This window comes from Barbatula barbatula (assembly GCF_947034865.1).
Source record: "Barbatula barbatula genome assembly, chromosome: 23".
NCBI classification, from domain to species: domain Eukaryota; kingdom Metazoa; phylum Chordata; class Actinopteri; order Cypriniformes; family Nemacheilidae; genus Barbatula; species Barbatula barbatula.
In genome coordinates, this window is record NC_136786.1 from 9338561 (window position 1) to 9362289 (window position 23729).

The 23729-nt window shown below is 38.6% G+C and overlaps 1 protein-coding gene across 2 annotated transcripts in view; it reads right to left on the reverse strand.

The window, feature by feature from the left end:
- Positions 1-4428, reverse strand: part of nrp1a (neuropilin 1a) — a 56636-nt gene extending 52208 nt beyond the window's left edge. The window contains exons 1-2 of one of the 2 annotated variants that reach the window (XM_079488339.1): positions 3733-4428; positions 1841-2015 (exon numbers count right to left, since the gene is read on the reverse strand). In XM_079488339.1, coding sequence (XP_079344465.1) covers positions 1841-2015; positions 3733-3799 — 242 coding nt within the window. In that variant the 5' untranslated portion in view covers positions 3800-4428. The remainder of the gene's footprint in view (positions 1-1840; positions 2016-3732) is intronic. The other variant, XM_079488338.1, reaches the window with a different exon arrangement.
- Positions 4429-23729: the final 19301 nt, after the last annotated feature.

Below are 23729 nucleotides of genomic sequence, written 5' to 3' on the forward strand. Positions count from 1 at the left end.
TCACTTCACCCAGGCAAAAAATAAACATCGGTGACACAATTACACACATGCAAGTTGCCTCCGATCTGCCGGTTGTTTTTTGTCACCGGCAGACACAATGCATTTCTTGTTTTCTTTGTTGATAACAGACATGTTATGCCGGGCATGTGCGTTCCATTTGCTGCTAATTAGATTGCAAGCGGTGCAGTGAAGCGTGTGTTGTCGCTTCTCTTCTTCCTCTGCAGTCCATCTGATAAAGAAGCCATTTCGACCATCAACAGTTTCCATTATGCAAGAAGACCATAATGTGTGTCCAGCTGAATCTGGGATTCAAGAAAACAGCCCCAATCAGAAACCAGATCCACCAAACAGATGTCTATCTGGTCTCCAAATAGAATTAGCGATTAGGGGGGCTGCTTGGGAAGTCCATCTCTGTCGCTCATAACTTTCAGCCAATCACGAGAGAAAAGAAAATCGACTTTGAATTTGTTTGAATGTTCTCCACAGTCATAAAATTACTGTACAGAGTGGAACGCTGAGTTGCCTGGAGGACCGAAAACAACCACAGCACGTCAGCACATTTTGAGATTGTTCAAAAGTCGATGACATCTCTCAGAGAAAACTCAGCGATGAGCGTTTCTTCAAGTTAGCGCTTAGCATAACTTGTTCTGCTGTTTTATGAACCGTGACCACATGCCCAGTCAAAATGGCTGGGTCATAAAAAGTGGGCTTCTATATAACACAATGGAGAAATATGGAAAATTAAGAGGAAACTGTGAGAATCAGTACAGTTTGATGAAAGATGACAAAGACTTTTTTATAATTTACACCACACTAAGCCATTGTGCACAATCGACCAGAAACGAAAATGTCCGGCACACTTTAAAAAGCCCATGTTCAACTCTGATAAAGTCATCTGTATCCACTGACCGCCTCAGGAGCTAAAATGTGCAATTCTTTAACTTGGCCTGTTCGAACACAAGAAAACAATTGCTGTATAATTTCATTATGTCCTCACTATGTGTCTATCCATACTCCATTCCCTCTCAGTATCCTCTGGTCAAAGTGCGCGCATGTGTGTGTGCGTGATTCTAACAAGACGGGGGTCTGATTATTTCTGGGCAGCGAAACCTGAACTCTCAAAAGAGACGGACCCCCTACGAGCAGACAGTGCGTGGTCATCTGGGGCCATAAATCTATGTTGGTTTACAGGGCCGTAAAAAGGTAAAGATCCTGATAAACGGTGCCATTAATACGAGACGTTCGGCGAACACAAAGAGCTCCAGGCGGAAGACTATCTGGGTGGAGGGGATACAGTAACAGAGCCGGCCACACTCTGACAGTACAATGACGTTCCTCAGACCTGCCAGCACAAACAAAGGAAACAGACGGAAAGAGAAGAAGAGAGAGGGCGAGGGAGAGTGGCACATACTGGAAACAGCCTACACACACCAAACCACAGGTCAACTGTTGAATCATGATGTAATATGAATTTCATCACGGCAAAAGAAACTCCAGCACTTAAGTGTAAATACAAACAATTGTAATTAGTCTTTTTATACACATTTACAGAAACAACACAATGTTATTTTTTATTCTAAACGACATTTCTCCAGCTCAATTGGTAAACCACCTTAACAGCACAAAGGCTGTGGGTTCGATACCCAGGCAACACATCCTGATCAAATGTATAGCTTGAATGCATTAAAAGTCGCTTTGGATAATGTGATGCCATGCACTCTACTCTGACCCAAGCGCATGTGAGACCCTTTCCTTTAAAAGAGCTGGACGTCTTGAACATTCTCTTTGACGGCCAGCAGGTGGCGCACCTCCACACCGAATATAACCAAGGAATACTCACTTGCACTCCCGGTCCTCGAGGTCAAAGTGCGGGTTGAAGTTGATCAGAATCCTCTGGTTCGGTCCGGGCGCTGTAATCACCCATATGCATTTTTGAGACGGGTAGTAAGACACCGGGTAACCGGGTGAGGTGAGGTAATTTGCGCTACTTATTCTTATGTTATCCCCACATTTGTCTGAAAGAAAAGAGAAATATAATAACATCAGCTGTTTGGAAACAAACCATACCAAACATGATTCACGCCAAATAATAATGCAAACATGCTGAATATTACCAATTAGTTCAAATTAGTTTTAACAGAGTTATATGTTTTTGATGCAGTTGTAATTAAATAACCAAATACACTTCATATTTAATGTGACACTAACAGGAAAAATGCTACAGTATCGCGACTTAAGTTTGGCATAAATAAATATTTATCTCAAAATGTTTCCTTGAACAGAAAACTCTCCCAGAACTTTGATCAATTTCCTAGCTCTAAATAAGTGTTGATACTTTCACCTACATGATCTGCCCGGACAGCATGACCTTTAATTCTCTCTTTAATAGTTTTATTCATTTGCTCTGTAATGTATATGCTCCACAGCTGATCATTTTATTCTATAACATTTGTCAACAACAATAAAGCTTGAGGAGTAACACATGGCGCAGTATGCGTTTGCATTTGAACCAGACTTAGTGTTTTTGTTGAATAAACGATATTACAGTCTTACAAAAACGAGACAAACTATGTAAAGATAAGTATGATACATTAACCCTAGGAACTATATATAAAAACAGCTCAATATATTTCTATTGACATCATCCCAATAGATAATTCCCCAGGTTTAAGTTTGGATCAGTGCAGTTTAACCCATTAAAATACAATTTCTACCTTTCTGTTTATTTCCAAATATATTTTAGAGACGGTGAGATTAAAATTGAGGAAATGCTTAGATGGCAAGTTAGAAGGATTACAATATGAATATTATATTCTCCAAAGCTCAGACTTAGGGTCGTGTTATATTTGAATCATTATTTAAATTTATGAATGCATTGGGAGCACTTACATTATTCATCTGTCCATGTGCTTTTAGGTGACTTGGAGAAACACTTGGCGTTCAAATATTCGTGCCAGTGACTCCATGAAATAAAGTTTGAAATAGCTATTCCTTCATGACAAATGTCGTTCATTATTGGGAATATACACAGAAGTTGAGTCGAACAATATAAAACAAACAGATACAAACCCATAAGCACTATTAATTCAAAATGACACTAAAGTTTAACATATATTACCATAATATTATTTTGAAGGACATTTTACACGAGGCAAATGCTAAACGAGAAAAATCGTATACAGAATAATATCATAATACTGTATTGTGTATATTAAAGTATTTTGCCGAGGTTATAGTTGTAGAGACAACGTGCACTTTGGGCGTCAGCATTAGGCAAACATACAACTTTAGTGTCACTTTATTGTTAGTTTACAATAACTTGAATTAATAACCTATTCAATTACAATATAATGCTTTACCGATTAATAAAGGAACGTAGAAATATTGGACTTTCATTGCTGTTTCTAACTATTTGAAACCACAGCTAGAAGTCATTGTAATATAATAATGCTTATTGAGGCAAATTATTATAAAGCGCGAAGAACATCCGGAATTAAACCATAACCAGCGCGCAATAATTATACAGTATAGATTAAGGTTATATAACCAAATTAGTATCAGTTTTGGCACAATAGGTTTGACTGACATGCTCGCGTTAGAAAACCCTCAGCAGGTGAGCGCAGGTGAAAGGTCTTAAAGTCTAAAACCTTCATCGATAGATTTTCTCCAGCTAATCCGAAAAAACATATTTCCTAAAAACCCCACAGTGAATCCGTTTCAGTTAACACTCACCATTTTTTAAAGCATTGACGATGAGAAAGATTCCCGTAAAAAGGATCAACACTAATCCACAATGCATCCTCGACTCCTAGAGTTCAGGGTCTAAAAAATAATAAAAACTGAAAAATGAAGAAAGGGGAAAATCCTTAAGTGATCGTGTATGGATAAATCCTTAAGCAGGTCTCTCGCTTGAAAGGAAGGAAACCAAAAGAACGCGTAAAAAGGCTCGTTGTAGAAATGTGGGGTTTTGTGCGTCTTCAGGTCGCTTGCATCCTGCCATTCAGCTCTGGTTTCCTCTGCTCTCTGCCAGACGCGGTCCTCTCTCCTTTGCCATTTCCTTCAGCCTGTTAAAGAATGACAGAAAAAACGTTGCGGCTCCTCAAAATAGACGACCAAACTGGCGTAATCCTGTGCGTACAGTGAGCAAGAGAGATGGAGCGCAGATCGTTTGTGTACTTAAGCTAAAAGTGGCTTGGATAAGCGAATGAGCCTCCGCGTAGTAACCGGCGTTCTGCTTAGTCTCAAAATCTGAGTTAGAAACACAAACATCTGGCGATTGGCTTGGCCATCACAGCGTCTTAAACAAGGGATACACCCCCTAAATTACAATCGCTTCTCTTCTTTCCAGAGTTTGTTGCGCTGTCTCGCTGCCCGTGTGTCAGACGCGCAAGGGATTCTCATTGGTTTGATTACACATATGCAAAGCCCGACCTATATGGAGCCCAACCTCTTCTATAAAACAGACCAGAGACCCTGCGCTCGCTTGGAGACACGGTTCAACCCTCACTCACCGCAAACCTGCGCGATCGGTGGACGGGTCGTACGGTTGCGCTCTTTTTTTATGAAGTTAAACCACAACGGCTGACAGTTAACCTGCTGGCCAATCGCGTTTACAGTAAACAAAAAAAGAATATGAATAACAACAACTAACATTTACTATGACTTTGATTTATGACATTTATACGATTAGCTGCCCAAAAATATGCACAAAAAGTGCATATTGTAACATGGAAATATTAATGTTTAATCCGGAATTGCAGTGAATATCGTGCAGAATTATGAATCAGGGAATAAATAAAGGCTTCAGACCAAACAATTGTTAACAATCATATTATAAATACAAATGGTTGTCACACTGAAATTAGCACCCATGCTTCTGTCCTTTTACTAAACGATGCCTTTTAATTTCATCCATGAATAAAAATAGGAAATTTACCCAAGAGGATTCCCAGCTTGCGCGGAACGCAGCACGGGGAAAAACACGGATACCATGGATGGATAAATGAATCTTAAAAGAACGATTAAGCTATTTCGTGCGCATCGGTGTCTTGCCAAACGAATGTCTAATTCCAATCTGATAGGACAAACAATCAACACTTGCCTATGAGCTGTCAAACCAGTTTGCTAAATAGTATCCAGAAAAGTACGATCCGGTGCGCGCGCGGTTGCTAAGCCCGGTATTTTCTGCCTCCCCTCCAAGCGATACAAATTCGTGAAATCAGACACAGCACGGATCACCTCTCCCTCTCCAAAGAAGAGTCAGTCTTTCTCAACTCCTTATGTATCATGCATGTCTCTGCTCTGCTTTGCGCCACACCAACCAGCCACCACCGACCTGGAGCGCAGAAAGCCCCGGTGCTATCGTGCAACAACCCGGTCTGGCTGCAGGCGTCCAGGAACGTGGGTTCGCCGATGCAGTTATTCACAGAGTTCGAAATCAAGACACGGTAACGAAGAGAATGTACGGGCACAGTTTGATTCAGTAGGCATCGGAAGTTTTGCGCTCCGCTGCGCGGCTTTGCTAGAGCGCTCCAGAAAAGCGGAGTCCAGCCAGATTCGCGAGGCTGCCCGGAAAACTGACTACAGATACATTTGCACGAGACAAACACATAGCATTGTGTATCAAGATTTCTTAATATCTTAAGTCACATGGTGATGATTTAACTCATTACAAGTAGGGCATACAACATCTGATCCCAATAAATATAATTTCTTACAAAATAAACGTATTATATTTTCTTTTCTTTGGGTCTATTGTTATTTAAGGAAAAGTGCATTACACGCAGGCAGAGAATGGAAAACATTGCCAGCTGAGCTGACACTATTCAGCAGTGTTCTCACGTATTACTGTAAATCAGGGAGAGAAGGTAATTTGGGATTGGTCCAGTCTTTGCCAACTGTCGACCTGATGTTTCTACCTTTCTGTGACTGACAGGTCAATTTAAACCTATGTTTGCCGAACCGATTGAATTGCATAAATGCTAAATGTATCCAGGATTTAACAGAATGAAATTCTCTAGGTAAACTCAATGAAAACAGATTTCCCGAACGCTGGGAAAAATTCACCCGAAATATGTGGTGCTTTGTTACGCGCATTCTTCGCGCTCCGGGCTATTTCTCACATTTGTGAAGTCCTTCCTGACGGCCCCCAGCCGTCAGACTATAACACATAAACGGGCTTCAGTGAATGTAATGACTCGCTGAGGGTAACCACACTGCCGAACAGCGGCTCAACTATGCGCTTTGTCTCCGCGCTGCGCTGCCGACAGAGGACCGACACAAGCAGCGGTCCGTCCTTAGGCGAAATAACCAACTGTACTACGGGAAAGGGTTTAGCTTACGAATAGTAATTAGGTCACGCTGACGTTGCTTGGTAACCGTTCTCGGCGTCCAATCACGTAACCTGATTATCATGAACCGACACCTTCGCCACAGTGTGATTCAGAATGTACGGAATGACGGCGCACTGCATGCATACTACAAGGACAGCAATACATGTGTGCGTTGTACACTAGACACTACACTATACACTACCTAAATACAGATACAAATTACGCGCATAGTACCCATTCTGCTGATTTTATCAAATAAATGCATTACTTTCAGTTGTGTAAAAAATCTTTAAAAGTAAGGAAGAAATCAAGGTTAATATTGCTGGTTGAGGAAAATGTTAAATCGAGGGACACAATGTTTAAGTAATAGTTCAGCTTCAAAATGGCCAGTCAATGGTGCCCAGAACTGTTTGTTTTCCAAAATTCTTCAAAATATCTTATTCTGTGTTCAACAGAACAAAAAAATACAATATTTGTTCCTACTGTGGTGGTGGAAAGTTATTTCTCTGTGTTCATCGGAACAAAGTAATGTGTACATGTTTAAAACAAACTGTGGGGGAATAAATGATGACAGAATTTTTGGGTGAACTATCCCTTTAAGTATTCCTTTGTGTATAGACCTCTTTGGATGACATACAAACAACGCATCATTTCTAACTGAATCATAACGTTAAACAAACACCTTTAAGATTTAATATATGTAGGATTACAAATAATTAAATAAAAACTGAAACCGGGACGTGCTTCTGGACCAGTGTTGCAAAGTGGTCTACACAGCAGCTTACGGCATAAATACTTTGAGTACTTTGGTAGTATGTCGTTACAATAATAAAAACAAAGTCCTCGCCGTAAAAAGTAAACTTTCTTAATTAGGTTTACATATCATTGAAGTCACGCAAATGAACAATATCAGCACGTATTTTAAACAATAAGAATAAAAGAAGCACACGGTGCACTTAGGATACCGTGAGAGGGTTTTATTGATCAGATGTAAATTTCGGCTATTGTATGAGGCAAACAGAAAACTGCTTATCTTGTTTTTTCTTTCCTAAAACATTTTTATTCTTGGTCGATGTTTGGCAGGAGCCGACCTCACTGATTACGCATTACAATGATCACATGTGGCCACATTGTTTTGTTTTACAGAAGGGAAGTGTAAATGCATTGGTCAGCATATGCTAATCATGTACCACTGAAGGGAACTCAGATCTTATAAACAAATCAACCTCCATTGTGATTATGTCAGGGTCATATTGACTGCTTTGTAAAGCAGTTCCTAGCAGAAACCAAACAAGCGTTCGAATATGAAAATATGTGTAAAGATATCCATTTCAGAATGTTCTATAATGAAAATCAAGCAAAGCACTTCAATTTAAACATCGCAAGGCCTCACGTGTTTCTTATTCACTCCATCGGTTTATTACCAATCACTATTAGTAATTCCCGTCACTTTGCAGATAGTACAGAAGGACGGAGACAGCAAGAGCCTTTCTATCAAATTGTATTTGACTTGACTCCATTCTCCGGGGGGTAATAAGGCTCTGTAACAATGAGATTGAGTAATTTCACAGAGTCTTCTGCTGCCATATCTAAAATGGTGCCGGTTCTGTGGGAACAATGGAGAGTCCATTTAACAAATTTGCTCCTTCCTGTCCAGAGTTATCTTTCATACATTCCTGAGGAATAATTAGCAACGAACAAAAGCGCACATTTCGTTTGTCTAAGTGCATTTGGATTCCGTCAATGTGCCTTTTCTTTCATTTCAAAAGGAACCACTCAAAAAGCAAAAAATGGTGTTCGTGCGATAATATAAACCAACTATGACTATAACGTTTTATGTATTAATTGAGCGTGTGGTCAATTGTTTTGGAAAAGTTGGCATTGCAATAAGACGGCCACCCATTTCGAAGCTTTGACTTTCTGATTTCAACCTCCTCATTAGTCACAATAATTTTAGTCTTGCCTCGAAATGAGAGGGTGTGTTTATTCTCATATCCCCTTTGCCGACATTGAAGCCACATGAAAGATTTGGTTTGTTTATTTTTGAGGTTTTGGACCGGTGGTGATAATAAAATAACATTTACCGCATCGAGTCTCTAATGTTCACTTGCATCGGGTATAAAACAGCACTATAAAAGCTTATATAAGTGACTGGCACAGAATATTGGCAGGAACTGCGTATGGATAAGTATGACTGACCTCTGTGTATTCATACACTTGCAAGCTTATTCCAATCACATAATGGCAGGGGTTCAGTTCGGTTAATGAAACAGAACAGAAGATTGATAGAAAAAAAAAGAAATGAGATTTTACACAATATCACAGTGACAACTCAATTACAAATAAGACCAAAGGTATTTTTACTGCACTAAAAATTGTATTACTTTCTATGATCCTGCACATCCTGTCATCCTGCATTTGTTAGGTAAGCAGCGGTTTATAGATTTGTAGATTTTACACGGATTGTGATTTGTCAGATTAAATGAACATGCTCCTTCTGAACTTTGGTTAAAACTCCATAATGTTATCCTAATGACTTTTGTACCAAAGGCCATTTTCCATCTGCACATGCTGTTTTTCAATGTGTGAAAGTTATTATGCATCGAGAATACCAGTCAAAATTTAGCTAAATTAGTTCACACCTTTGCCAGCTGTAGGTAATTATTCGCCTGAAACACTTCGCACAAACACAGACACAGAAACACACTTGCTCAAACATACCCGTCCTCACACACACCAAGGCAAAGTCTGAAAGTCTGTCTATATTAGAGGTGTAGGCATCACTATATGGTTCATACATAGGATTTAAAGGTCCAGTGCACTGCTTCATTATGTAAGGTGCTTATACACCTCTGAACACAAGGATGTGCATATTATATTGCATTTCTTTCAATAGATCATCCAAAAAAATCACATACAGGACCTTTAAACAAACCCCTTAATTGTTTCATATTAGTACCCATGGCTTGGGAAATATGCTTTTTTCTAAGACATCAGCGTCTCAACATTCAGAGAAAAAAATAGGAAAGGAACTTCTGTAGACTACCATTGGAGCATTTTCTAGGTTACTACACAAAATAACCAATAAAACAACCAACTAAAACACCCTGGCAACCAACTAACAACACCCTGGCAACCCGGGTTTCTTTGACTCTCTTGACTGTAGAGTATTTAAATATATACATCTCTCTGATCTAACATATTACACAAACAATGACGAAAACCTCGGTCATTTAATTTCACAAACATACAAGAGGGATTTTAAGGCCTTGTGCTTCAGACCTATCAGTAAAATCCACTCAGTACTTTTTTGCTCTAAGCGCAGATGCAAAGTCTACTGAGAATCCCTTGATTAGATAAAAGAAGAAAAAGAAACTTCCACCCTCTATTGATCCACCGGGACCCCAGCAGAACAAGACAAAGAGCAGTACTAGCAAAATCAGGACATCCTGAGAGAAAACCAGCTAATAATCTGCTTATGCAATGGCTTTGTTTTTGAGTTTTGCACCCTGGATATACTTTACGTGTAAATGACCAAGGCTAATAGTGTGTTTCGCAGTAACGTTCCTGAAATACCGACTCACTTTGCCAAAATTTGGTCTTTAACGCCGAATAAAATGACTCAAGCATGGAATGATCAGGCCTCAAAGGAACCATCCGAGTATCACATTGCACAGGCTTTAGATTTCACTTAATTGGATCTCAGACCCACCAAGCGAAAGCCCCACATGAAAAGTAGGCAGCTTTTCATTTCAACACATTTCAGCATTCTCTTCACCATCTTCTGTATACGTAGAGTCAGAGAGGATGAAATATTCCAGTCATGCATCAATATGCAATGGCAAAAATTCAAAAGGAACTTTGTGAATATCAGAATACGAGAGATGCACCTGACAGAGCAGGCAGAGAGAAACATTATGTAGGTGGATCTGTACCGAGATGAAGTGGTATCTGCTTAGACTGAAGGGATGGTTGAGGTTTTGTTGCAAATCCGTCCGACTCCGAAGATGAAGCATCACTTTTTGAGAATCAGCCTTTGAACGTTTCCCTCATGGCAGAGACAGAGCAGAGCTGCAAATGAGACGGATCTCCTTTTGATCTTTTTGCAAGTGTTATAAGAAAGGAAATGATGAGTTATGAGGAACGCGATGTTCAGAGACAGAAATGCATAACTTAAAATTTTCAATATGTAAAGGAAGTATGCTTGGCTTCAGATCAGAGTCAAAACAAGACTAGAACCAGAGACAAGAACCAGGTGGTCAGATTTATTCAACTACAAAGAGCAATTGCAAATTTATTTTTAAACGCAGAGACAAATGGTAAATGTGGCTAAGTTGTTATGGAAACCAGACAATGAGTAATGAGACAGTCTGGAGAGGTCTTAAGACTTCTCAAGACATCTCAATACCTTTGCATCAGACAGTCAGATAAAAGATCAGATGTGACTAGGGAAAGCATGCACAGCTCCCATTGTCTCAATTTATCTTTTGTTTACTCAATAATTATCTCAACAGGTGGCAATGCTAGGTCCCCCAACCACATCATACAGGAAGGTGGAGGGGGCTGAGAAATTGGGGGTTGCCCGAGACAGAACTCACAGCCAACACAAAGCCTACAGTCTCCGGCATCAAGCACAGGAAAGCCCCTACAACAGAGGCACAGCTAAGATAGTAAAGATTAAGAGATATTGGGAAAGATTCGACCCTGAAATGTGAGACTACAGCCCTCCCGTGGGTGTGTAAAGGGGAGCTGGGCACAAACTGTTACACTTGTAAGTGTGTGTGTTTTAGAGAAGGGATGTTAAGGTCAAAAGTATTGGGCTAATGTTTGATCTCTTCCTGTTGGACTTAAGTCACGGGGTCATATGACCCGGCCACTGTTTCAGTATGGGATCATTTGCACAAGATTGGAAAGATAGCTTGATTAAATTATGGGTTTCAAGGAAACGTGTGTTAGTCAGACAGTGGGTGTGGGCTAAAACTTAAGGCTGGCTTCACACAAACAATATAAACATGGATAGACATGTGGTGAAAAGGGAAGAAAAGTCAATGCACTGAAGTACAGATTAAAATATGTTTAGTTATCAACACTTATCCTTCCTATTGTGCAAATTTGACCAATGGTTTAATATATGATAAATGATCAAATTGAAATTATTTGCATTATTACCTATCTAACATTTGAAATAAAATGATTAGGAGAAAACATTACTAAGATTATTTTTAATGAGTTCTGTGAATTGAGTTCCTGCAGAAACCGAAAGAAGCTGTTGATTCTGATGCTTCAAATTCTTTAAAAACAAAACAAAGCGAAATTGAAAAACAAAACCCTATTTACACTTTATTTTCAGAAGGCATGAGAAAACACATATCACAATTACTAGAAACATTTAATATTATCATACATTTTCTAAGATTATAAATGTTTTTTTTCTTGCTAAATATTTTCATGGCTCAAGGTTTAAAAATACAATAAGGATGCTTTAAAGATGTCAAAGTTGCTTTAAAGATTTTCTGGGTTTAAATGTCTGGGTTCATTTTTCCCAGCTGTTAGGTTCGTCCCTTTTGTTACCCAAAGTTGGGTTGAAAATAACCAATTTTTGGGGGGACCAATTTTTTTTCCTGCATAGTAAAGGCTGCATACAATTACTGTATATGGTCAGAAAAAGAAAAAAGTATATTACATAATAGTCTGACTGTATACAGCATTATTAGACTATTTAAATAACACACAAACTTAAAGTTGCTCAAAACACCAACGCTGTGTCTGCCAATATATCTAATGTTACAGCCACGCAGACTATAAGAAAACAACATCACAAGCATTTCTTTCCCAGCGCTGACAAATAAGACCGGCAAATAGACAAATAAAGACAGACACACCATTCTGTCACTCTGGCCTATAGCTGAGGCGAAACACACACACACACAGGTTATCAGAGAACCACAGAGAGTTCTCAGAGGGCCACCGCGTCTCTCTCAGACGAACAATATCTCCCTCCGTCCGCAGGCTCTCTGTTTGTTGTTTTAAGGCCAGTGCAGATTGGATGCAGCAGCGTAATGTCAGGGCAGTAGAGTTTTAAATATGTTTCTACCGTCTGCCTATTATTTCTCAGCCTCGCTTGACTTCCCACACGGATGGCTTCGCAATACTAATAAGGGCATCTTTAAAAACAGGCCTGAACTGAGGTTGAGAAAGAATAAGCAAGAGAATCAGAGATACCCCATATGAGAAAACAAAAAATGAGAGACAGAAGAGCAGAAAAAGAGCATCGAGCGGAATATGTCTGGTTATGGATAAAGGTCAGACTGTTTGTGTGATTTCCATACTGAAGGCCTCTAGGGCTCATTTCTGCAGCACTGTGTTTCTATCCGTGTCCTGTTTGACTGATTCGTCCGATTCATTCCTTACAGCAGACCCCTGAACCCCAACAAAAAACTCATTACATTTTACGCCTAATTATGACACAAGCAAGGTTGTTTTAGAAATCACTGGGCGGGATAAAAGGAGTCACGTCGTGTCCTTCAAAGCGAAGATGAAAAAAGTTGTACATGTTCTTGGCACGCTGTTGTCGAAGTGATTTTGGCTCAAGTCCCTCTTGTGTTTCTTCCAGAAGTAAAGTCTTTTTTTTAAATAATTCTATGCAGCTTTCTATGCAGTCCTGTTCCGGATGACGCACTTGATGTGGACTTGCGGTGTCGTTGCCTCTGTTTTAGGCGCGTCCAAGAAGTCCACAAGTCCATAAGACCGTAGAGCGTCGGTTAGTTTATGGGTGTGCGTGATTTTGCCAAGCAGGATGTGTATCCAGATCAACTGGATTTTATTGGTCACTGCCATCTGTTGAGTTTTGGATGCTGATCTCCTTGGTAAAATTATGTTCCGGTCTTAACTACAGTCCTAAGTCCATCCAACCTGAAAAAGTATTTGAAAATAGACACAAGGACCTGACTATGTTCAACAAATCACAATCCATACAATCACTAACAAACACATGGTTCAAAAATGGAACATAAGGGTGAATCATGATTGAATCATGTCATGTCTGTTGTGTCACCGAAGGATGTAACTGTCTAGAATACCTCATGCTGGGAATGACACGTTGATGCTGTTGCTCTTCTTGACCCTATTTGTTTAGCTCATCCTTGTTTCAGCGCTGCCTGCTGTATCTGTCTGGACATGCATTCTTCTATCCCGTGTTTGTGTAGTGTAGTGTTTATAAAGCATTGTTAACCGATACCTTATCTTTTCCTTGGGACGCACTTAGAGTCAATGTCACGTTACATCAAGACACCAAATGAAGATAAACATGATCCTTTGTTTTGTGAAGCAGCTGATGTTATGGCCATCACGGAGAAAGTGCAGCTGTGACACTCGCTTAATTTGTCTCTCGCCTTGTCATTCGTGCTCCGGCCATTGAATGACCAAGCAACATGCCTTTTATTGATTACTCATCGTATGGCCCCTGACAGTGACACATGGCACCTCCATTATCATTTTGGCAAAGAGGAAAACACAAAAGCACGGTAATGTATGTCTTACATATGTCTGATGAGCTGCGGACAAACATGATGAATGAAGTGACCTCCATTATGTAGAAACTGACGGCTGCTTCGAATGATGCATGCTTGTTGTGTTTCTCGAGGACGTACGAAAAGATACGCCATATACATTTGTCATTCCTAAACTTGCATTTTTATTTGATAAATGAAAACAGTTGGGAACAGGTATGTTTAGGTATATGTACGTACTAGTATAATTATTGGTAAGTGTAACTAAAAATATTGCTCATATTTCTTATAATAATATATAATAAATTTAATAGCTGGATGTTTTATTGTTAAATAAATTACACTTGAAATAAAAAAATAAGTTTATACAGGATGGAAGAACTTGAGGGTAAATAAATGATGACAGCATTTTCATTTGAGTGAACAATCTTTTTAAAGAAAGGAGTGTGTTATTGAGAAAAAAACGTTTTTGAGCTTAAAGGGATAGTTCACCCAAAAATGTAAATTCTATAATCATTGACTCACCCTTTAGTTTTTCTGAACCTGTGTAAATTACATTGTTAAAAAAAGATATTTAGAAGTGTGTTTTTATCTAATCAGATTTCCTTATAGGAGGGGACAATTGTAGTCAATGGTGACCCAGAACTGTTTGGTTTTCCATTATTATCTTCTTTTGTTTTCAGAAAGAATTTCTAAAGTTTTGGAACAACTTTTTGGAACAACAGAATTTTGGGACAGTTTTGGTGCACCATTGACCACCATGGAAGTTTTTTATACTATGGTGGTCAATCATGCCCCAGAATCGTTTGGTCACAGACATTCTACCAAATATCTTTTTTTGTGTTTAGCAGGACAAATAAATAAATTAGGTTTGGAATAACTTGAGGGTGAGTAAATCATGATTGAATTTTGATTGAACCATCTCTTTAAGATAAAAGATACAAATCCAAATGAAATGTACAACATCACTTTTATAGAAATGTTGCCATGTTATATCATTTTATTCATTTCAACTGGCAATACTACACATGTGTAGCAAGCATATCTTATCATTTGGACAAGGACTCCAAAATGTTCTGACGACAAACAGTTTTTACTAAATAACTAGATTAAAATACTAAAATTGAAAGGAGAAACCACATTGTTCTTTAACAGGCTTTTGGATATGAGAAACAGTCAACATTGTGCTTTGCACAATTAAAAATGACATTTGGGATGTTGACCAAGAATGACTTTTTTAGGGTTTCGAAATATTGGCTATCCAAATGTCAACTGGATGTGTTCCACGCACATTCCAGAAAAATTCACGCGCAGTTACCTGGCACCGACAAATTCTGGAAATGGCAACCCATGGAAGTTATGGATGGTCCAAGAGCTACATTTATTCAGTCATCTTATCTGTTGGACATTTCACCGTGACACTGCCACTGGCCAGTCTGGGGCCTGACTGACAGAAGGCTTTTGTTATTGTCAGCCTTCCGGGGACTAGACCCTGCTTATCTCTTGCCCGACGGTGCCGAAATAAACTCACTGTCAGAAATTGCGCCAGTGAATAACCAGTGGGAGAGGCGAGACCTTCAAGACAGTGTTTTCTCTGGAATTGAAGTCGAAAGGTCATTGAGATTTTCGGCCAAAATATAAATGCATAATTTGGTTCTGATGTAACCTTAGTGGTCTAATTAAGCCTTTATAGTGTGAAATTTATGTAGATGTGTTTGGGGTGATGAATCCAAAGTTGTTTGCTCCCTAAAGATAAATCCCTTAGAATCGAATGTATAGGGAATATCAGGGTCCTGTTCACCCCTTATGAATTTTATAATTTAACATACAATTTTTGTTGTCAATTTGTGTATAGACACATTTCATCTAACCCACAACACAGGAAAAATATATTTAATACACATTAACCTTATAAGCTTGACTTCAGGTGGCCTTTACTTAACTGCAGCTAGACCTTTGAGTGTTGCTAGTGTTGAGTAGTTTAAATGTAATTAAATACAATTATACAATAAAATATTAATATAAATTAAATTTAAAAAAGTTATATTATAACCAAACACAGATCTGAAGTTAACTTCGGGCCAGGTGCATGTATCCGATGCATTAGAGTTGATTTAATCGTTGATTTGCATCATTCATTTAATTTTTCCACTGTGACAACTTGCCCCGGTAAACCCAATGTAGTTTTGCTTTCAAGGCAAAATTGCTATTCACAAGTTAATTTAGGACACTGTAATTTGTAAGAAATCAACAAGAGGTTATTATAAATAATTTAATTTCAAATGAGAATTTTTTATAATGGAGCACAAGAAGGACTTGAACATTTGAAATGATGGTGAAAGGGGGTCGGAATGGTTTGGGGTCAGTACATTTAAAAAAAATTCTCTCAGTGAGAATGTACTTTTATTCACATTGACTAAATTACTTAAGAGTCATAAAATAATACATTAAACAAAAATGGGGTGATAACAGTTATGTTACAGTGTAGCTCAAACTGAATTATGCAAAGGCATGAGTTACTTATTTATACGTTTCAAAGTATTAAAACATCACAGACTTCAATTTCATAAAAAAATGTGTCCAGAATTTTCTGCAGCCCAGCTGGTTTTCCATTACACAGGGACCTCTTCGAGATGAATTCAGCCTTTTTTTATGCAAGTTTTAAAGCTTAAATTCCTAATGCAAGCTTTAGTAATGTTTGCCTGGCATTTACTTAGTAGTGACACAATTCAGTGAGATGTTTTGCTTACTCTATTAAAGTTTGTTTACTTCAACCACACGGCACCAGCGTCTTTGCAATCACAAACATTAGATCCACTATAAAACTGTAAATGGGTTTTGAAAGATAGACAAGATTTGTTAATTGAGTGTGAAAGTCACTCGCTCAACAGTTTACAGTGAAGTTTGTCTCCTTTCAAGTCCTGTTGATGGCGTGGCGTGATACATTTTTACAGCTTACAGTGAATTACCATGCGCTGTCATAATTACTGTACATGACAGAAAATCACCCAGAGCTGTTGCAAACTCATCTAAATCTGACAGATTTCATGTACAAAATAAGTTGAAAACAGCAGATAGACTTGAAATTTTACCCATTCATAACTCACACACTGGAACTAAAATCAGCATGTTTGTTATGATTTCGATGTTTCATGTACAGCAGTTTTTTCTAAACCAAGGGGGTGGGGCTTAAAATAAGCAAAACAAATACAAATCAAGATATTTTTGTGTTTCGATCTAATAATCAACCTATTGGTGGTTCATTTATAGCCACCTTTGCACATGAACCCGTGAAACAAAGTTTTAACATCCCAAAACCTACACACTTCACCTTTAACTTTCAACAACCTGGTTCTTCCAGCAGTGTAGATTAACTTGCATGTATGTGTACGGGCAAATGTGTAGATGTATTTCACGTGGGTAGCGTGTAGACTGACTGTCTCACTCATCCGCCCTGGCTAATGAGTCAGACCACATTATTCTGCGGTGAGTGATTCCTGATGCATTTCAGCATGTGCATTTAGTGTCTGAGACCGAGACGCTGTCAAAGGACCTCGATAAAGTGTGATGCTCTTGTGGGCGAAACCACATTGCTGAAAGAAGCAGATAAAGAGGTGAGGTGGAGGGAGAAACAGATGGGAGGCTGGGGTGAGGGTCAAGGGTGGGTGTGATGCTGTGGGACTCGATCGCATTTAGCTACAAAGTGGTGAGAGATGTTTCAGTTTTTGGCAGATACAAAAATGTGTGCGCTTAGGCGGCAATTAGCTATGAATGTGAGTTAGAATCGGGACAAAAGTGGATTCTGACATAATACTTCAGTGCACAGATTAATATCTACTACAAAAATATATGTTTTATTCATGCAAAGTACTAAATTCACATGAAATATGGCCCACTCTACTGCTCCAGCAGGAAAAAATCTGCCCATCAAATATGTGTGTTTGGATGTCCAAGCATCCTTTATTAAATCTCTATTTACATACATTGTTTTCTTATTGTATTCTCCCCTCTCCTCTGTATATCGTGATATCTTATTCGCTTTAAATGCCACAGCAATAATGACTTTGGCTCTGCAAACACTTTTTAAATAACATTTTTTCCTGTCAAACCACATTAAAGTGCAGCGGTGCTCTTCTGTTTAATAGATGTGGAACCAAATCAAACAGATACAACCTATATTTAAATATCCCTGAGAAATGAATCCGGGAAAAAGGTCACATGAAAATGGCACAGGAGTTTAACGTTATGTTCATGAAATAAAAGAATACTTGCTGTCATTGGCAACGCCGTTACAATGTTGATTACAAGAAGTGAATGTTGTGTAAAAGTCACTCTTTTAGTCAAACATTCAAATTGTGTGTCGTATGTTATTACCGATATTGGGCTGTGGCTGTCACTACTGGAGGTGTTTTTGTTAAGTTCACTCCTGTTCTACATATGGATGATTGATGGAGTGTACCGTACATATACATTTAATATATCAAATAATATACAGGATATAGATTTGGTCAGTTAGCATAGCTGTATATTCTAAACATATTAATTTAATAATGAACAAGAATGAATGATTTTATGTAGAAACAAACACTGGTGAGTGAATCCTATTGCCTACTGTATGAAGAGTTAATTTTAGAAAAGAGTGTATTGTAGATCTAGACTTTATTTTACTACACATTGTTGAAAAAGATAACTCAGTTTAAAATGTCCAAAACTGCAGTTGCGTTGTTTTGATCAAGTAAAAAATACAGCTAACTAACACAATAAAAACATAACTTTAGATTTTTTGGCAAAAAAAAACCTTTTCATACTGTATGTAGTAAAATAAAATCTAGACCTTCAATAAATGATTTCTGAAGGCTTCTTATCACACTTTTCCCTTTACAGAAGAATTATTGCTCTTAACAAAACATTTTGCCTGATAAGATTACAGAAGTTATGCCCTGTTTTAAAATGTTACAGTCAATGAACTCATTCGCATGTGACAGAATTAGTAACACAGTGTGATAACTTTGTTTACGTATTCTGTGTCTGTCCGGTCTGCAAGCAGTGCCTGGTTCCTTATCTGAGGCAAGTCTCAACTTCTGTGAGGAGCCCGTCGGCACTATCTCGTTCTTGTAAACATGTACCGGCGTGTTCCACATCACACAGTCACTAGTTAATGGTTAATGGAGTGTTCCGGAGAGCCCCCTCAGGACACTATTCCCAGTCATAGCTACATTCCAGCAGCCTCTGGGAGAGATCTGGCTTTTTATGGAGGCAAGAGGGCAACACCGTCAGAACCCTGCCTGGGAAAATACCAGAGGAAAGGAAACGGTAACACATTGACTTAACGCAACTGAAACCCCCATTGTGTTCTATTGTAAGAAAAACACTTAACTGTGAATGTTCTCTACAAGTTCTATCTATCTATCCATCCATCCATCCACCCACCCATCCATCCATCCATCCATCCATATATATTTATATATATATATATATATATATATATATATATATATATATATAAAAAAATACATATATAATATATATAGTATATTACAGTAATACATAGTATATACGTATATTAATATACTATCAACACATGGGCTCTTATGGCTTATTTTTCAAATAATGATAACAACATGACACCATTGTTTAATAAATACAAACATGAATAAGAGCTAATAAAATACTGACATTGCATTAGCTGAACTGTCGGCTGTTTACATTCCCCGAGCAACTTGCATTACAGTTTTTCTCAGTCGCTTTGGTGCATTTCTTAGATCAAAAGTGCAATTCTTGATACTACTTGTACAAATTCCAAATCATCTAGTGCACATCATTATAGCAATTTCTTATTCCTTTGAACAAATTACAATTGCTTTTGTACATATTGCAATTGATAATGTACAAGTGTAAGCTTTTTTCCACATTTTCAATTGCTCATGTCATGTTGATCAAAATATAGTAGATGGTTCTCTGTTGAATAGCCTTACCCTTCAAAACATCTAGGCATTAGTTCCTTGCATAAGCCATTACATTGCAAAATTGTTGAACTATTTGTCATAAACTGTCAAGCATAGTTTTATTAATTTCTATTAGACCTTTTGTACATAAACGTGATTTGATGAAATTGACCCTCATTCATGAAGGAATGTAAAGTGTTTGTTCAACCAACAATCAACCAGTTGTCTAAATTGCTCAAAGGTGCATCTCATGAACAAGAAATTGGCAAGCATATATAGACAGACCACAACACAGAGTTGCAATTTTTTCAATAATGGATGGACCAGGAAACGAACAGGGTCAACAGCCAAGAGGAGGAAGAGGAGGAGGAGGAGGAGGAGGAGGAGGAGCAAGGATGCGTGGTGGAAGGCAAAACAGAGGAAGAGGCAGAAGAGGACATAGGCGCATATCTGATGACATAAGGGCCACTATTGTAGACCATGTTGTCAATCATGGCCTTACAATGGCTGAGGCGGGTCGAAGGGTGCAGCCGAATATTGGGAGATCAACCGTGTCCTCAATAGTTCAAACGTTTCGAAGAGAGAACAGGTATGTCCACCAATGTACAGTGCACTGTTACTGTATATAAGCAGTATACTGTATACTTCCTACAATGCTTCATATTATAGTCCACTTATATTTCACAGCATACAGAAATATACTCTATACAGATACATACTGCACCTTACATGCACCCACCTGTATGTTTTACAGTAAAATGTGTGTTTGCATAGTTTTTGTCTATGTGAAAGTGTGCGATGCATCGCTGCATTTTTCCCCACATAGGACTGCAAGATTACCTCAAACCGGTGGCAGAGGATGCCTTTTCACACCTCAACAGGGGGAGGCTATTTGCAACATGGTCCGAGCAAACAATGCCATGAGACTCCGGGAAATACAAAGGACCATTATAGAAGACAACGATGTCCTTGAAAACATCCATACGGTTAGCATCTCAACCATCGACAGGGTGCTTCATAGAAACCAAAGTATGTGGTCATTTGTGATAATGTGAGTCTCCATCGATCAAACATCATAAGGCAATGGTTTGTGAGCCACCCGAGGATGCTCATAGAATTCCTCCCACCTTATTCACCATTCCTTAACCCAATTGAGGAGTTCTTTTCAGCATGGAGGTGGAAGGTGTACGATCGTCAGCCACACACACAGATGACCCTGCTGGCTGCAATGGATGCAGCATGTGAGGACGTCACAGTAGATGCCTGCAGGGGATGGATAAGGCATTCCAAAAGATTCCAGTCTCTTTGAATCAATAACCCACATACAGTAATATGTAAATAGTACTGCTGAAATTGATATATGCCATAGAAGTTCAGCCTTGTGCAGTTTCAATATAGTAACTGTCATCCAAACTGTAGACTAAGTTTACATCAGGTGATACTGTCAAAGTACACACTTACATTGACAACATGCCTAAACATTTTGACGACCTTGTTCGTGAACAATGACTCAATGACTTATTATTCTGATGACACTGACATGATCATTGACATGAATATTTACTTTTGAGAGATGTACTAAGGATTTTTAGTGACTGACTAGCTTTAGAAACGTATCTATTGTATATTGCAGTTTGAACAAATTGTTCTGAGAAATGCACTTATTATTTTGCACATGTTAGGGATGAAAGCGACTGAGAAAAACTATAATACAGAATTCAAATGATATGTGGGCACAAGCGTGTAAGAAAGTAGCTTGTCCAATTAGATTGTAAACCAAGAACCCCTTCATTTATTAAAAAATGAAAGATTTCTGAAATTATTCATAGTGATTAACCACAGTCCTTTGTTTATTATCAATACAAACCTAACTAAATTATTCTGTGTTTACGGTCACAAAAATGAATCAAGGCACACATGTAGCGTGCTGAGATGCACATGCATGTGTATGTGTGTGCACACATTTAAATGAGGAGAAAACAATGGATGGCTGGTAACGTGGGGTCTCATCACTCCAAGAATTCCCATTTGCTTTTGCAACACAAATGACACCCCACCGGCAACTTTGTGATTACGTCAATTTGTTTGTCTTTGTTTTGATGAGCCTGACACACACAAACACGCACACAAAGTCATCATGAGCCGCAGCCCGTGGCACACTCGATCTATCAGCGCTCTGCTGTCTCCACCGTTCTTCCTGAAGAATCCGTTATTCCTCTCTGACACGCACACGAACAACATACCAAAACAAAACTAGGCACATTTTGACAGATTTTACTGTAAAACCAGATTTCTATATTCTGTTTACATTTTTTGGTTCTACGCTACAGTAAGGCAGATGCCAGGGCATTGCTTTGCAGCTTTTCGGGTTGTTTATAACATGTTGCTTTGTAGCTGCTTCAGTGTAATTTTGTCATGGAGCACTTCTCTCAATAACGCCGCAGAAGAGGCACAGCTGGCCTGACCTCCCAGTGCACCCCAGAGATGTTCTCCTCTCGTCTCCCTCCCTCTCGTTGTCTCTCTGCTCGATGGCTCGAGCTGTCAGACAGTGACAGCCCAGGGTTCACCACAGTATGTTCAACATCCAATCAACCGGCAACTAAAGCCGCTACACTTACTCTATGAAAGCAGAGCGAGAGAAAAAATAGCTATCATGCATCTTGTGGAGCCATAACATTTGTGTGCGTAATGCGATGTGCCACTTCCAATAGGACACATCTGTTGACTCCTCTGGGAAGTGTCGCAGGGAGAAAAATGTGTGCTTGATTACAGTATATCTAGCCATCGGCCGTCTCATCTCTAGCTGTGTTTTGCAAATGTATGCATCTTAATGTAGCTTCTATCTTATCAGAGGCAATGGCTCATGATACAACATGCTTTCAAGGGACAATTTACCCAAAATGAAAACTCTGTCATCATTTACTCACTCTTATGTTTTTTCACACCACATTCTGTAGAATGCAAAAGGTGACAGACAGAATGGCTTTTCTAAGCAATGAATGCTGTTGAACTGCATAAAAGTACGCAATACAAAGATATTGCATGCCTTCTGTTCCGGAAGCATGACAGCTTTGAAAGTTAAACAGATCAAAAATGTGGTTCTTCATAAAAAAACAATGAAATTTGGTCCACACATACAGTATTTACAAAATACTCAAAGGCATAACCCAAAACTACCAAAAGTTCACCCAAAAATGAAAATTCTGTCATGAATTACTCAACATCAAGATTTTCTAAACTTGTATAAAATATTTGTTCTGTTGAAAACAAAGATATTTGGAAGAATGTCAGCAACTGAGACACCAAGGATTTCCATAAAAATGGTTATCAAAGGTGTCCCAGAACGGTTTGTTTTTTTAAATTGTTCCAAATATTTCCTTTTGTCTTTAACAGAACGAAAAAACAATATAAATATCTACAATAATTATGTCTGGTAGTCAATGGTGCCCCAGCAACCTCAGTTGCTAACATTCTTCCAAATATCTGTCTTTGTGTTCAACAAAACAAAGCAATTTATGCAAGTTTAGTGGAGAGAGAGAGAGAGAGAGAGAGAGAGAGAGAGAGAGAGAGAGAGAGAGCGAGAGAGAGAGAGAGAGAGAGAGAGAGAGAGAGAGAGAGAGAGAGAGAGAGAGAGAGAGAGAGAGAGAGAGAAGATGAGAGAGATGTTTATAAATAGCCATATTTCTTTCACTGCCAGATGTAATTTAATCGAACAAATAGTAGTCTTTTGTACTGTAAATGCGTTTGATCAAGTTCATTTGTATTTATTTGTGTACTGTTGGCGTTTGATTCTTTAGTAGTTTGATCATTAATATGACATGTCTTTCAATTGCCTTTAATACAAAGTCCATCAAACGTAACGAAGATCTTAGTTGCTGGCAAAAAGGAAGCATTTGGTTTTATTTCATATTATTGCAAATATCTACTTTGAAAAAGAGTCCAAT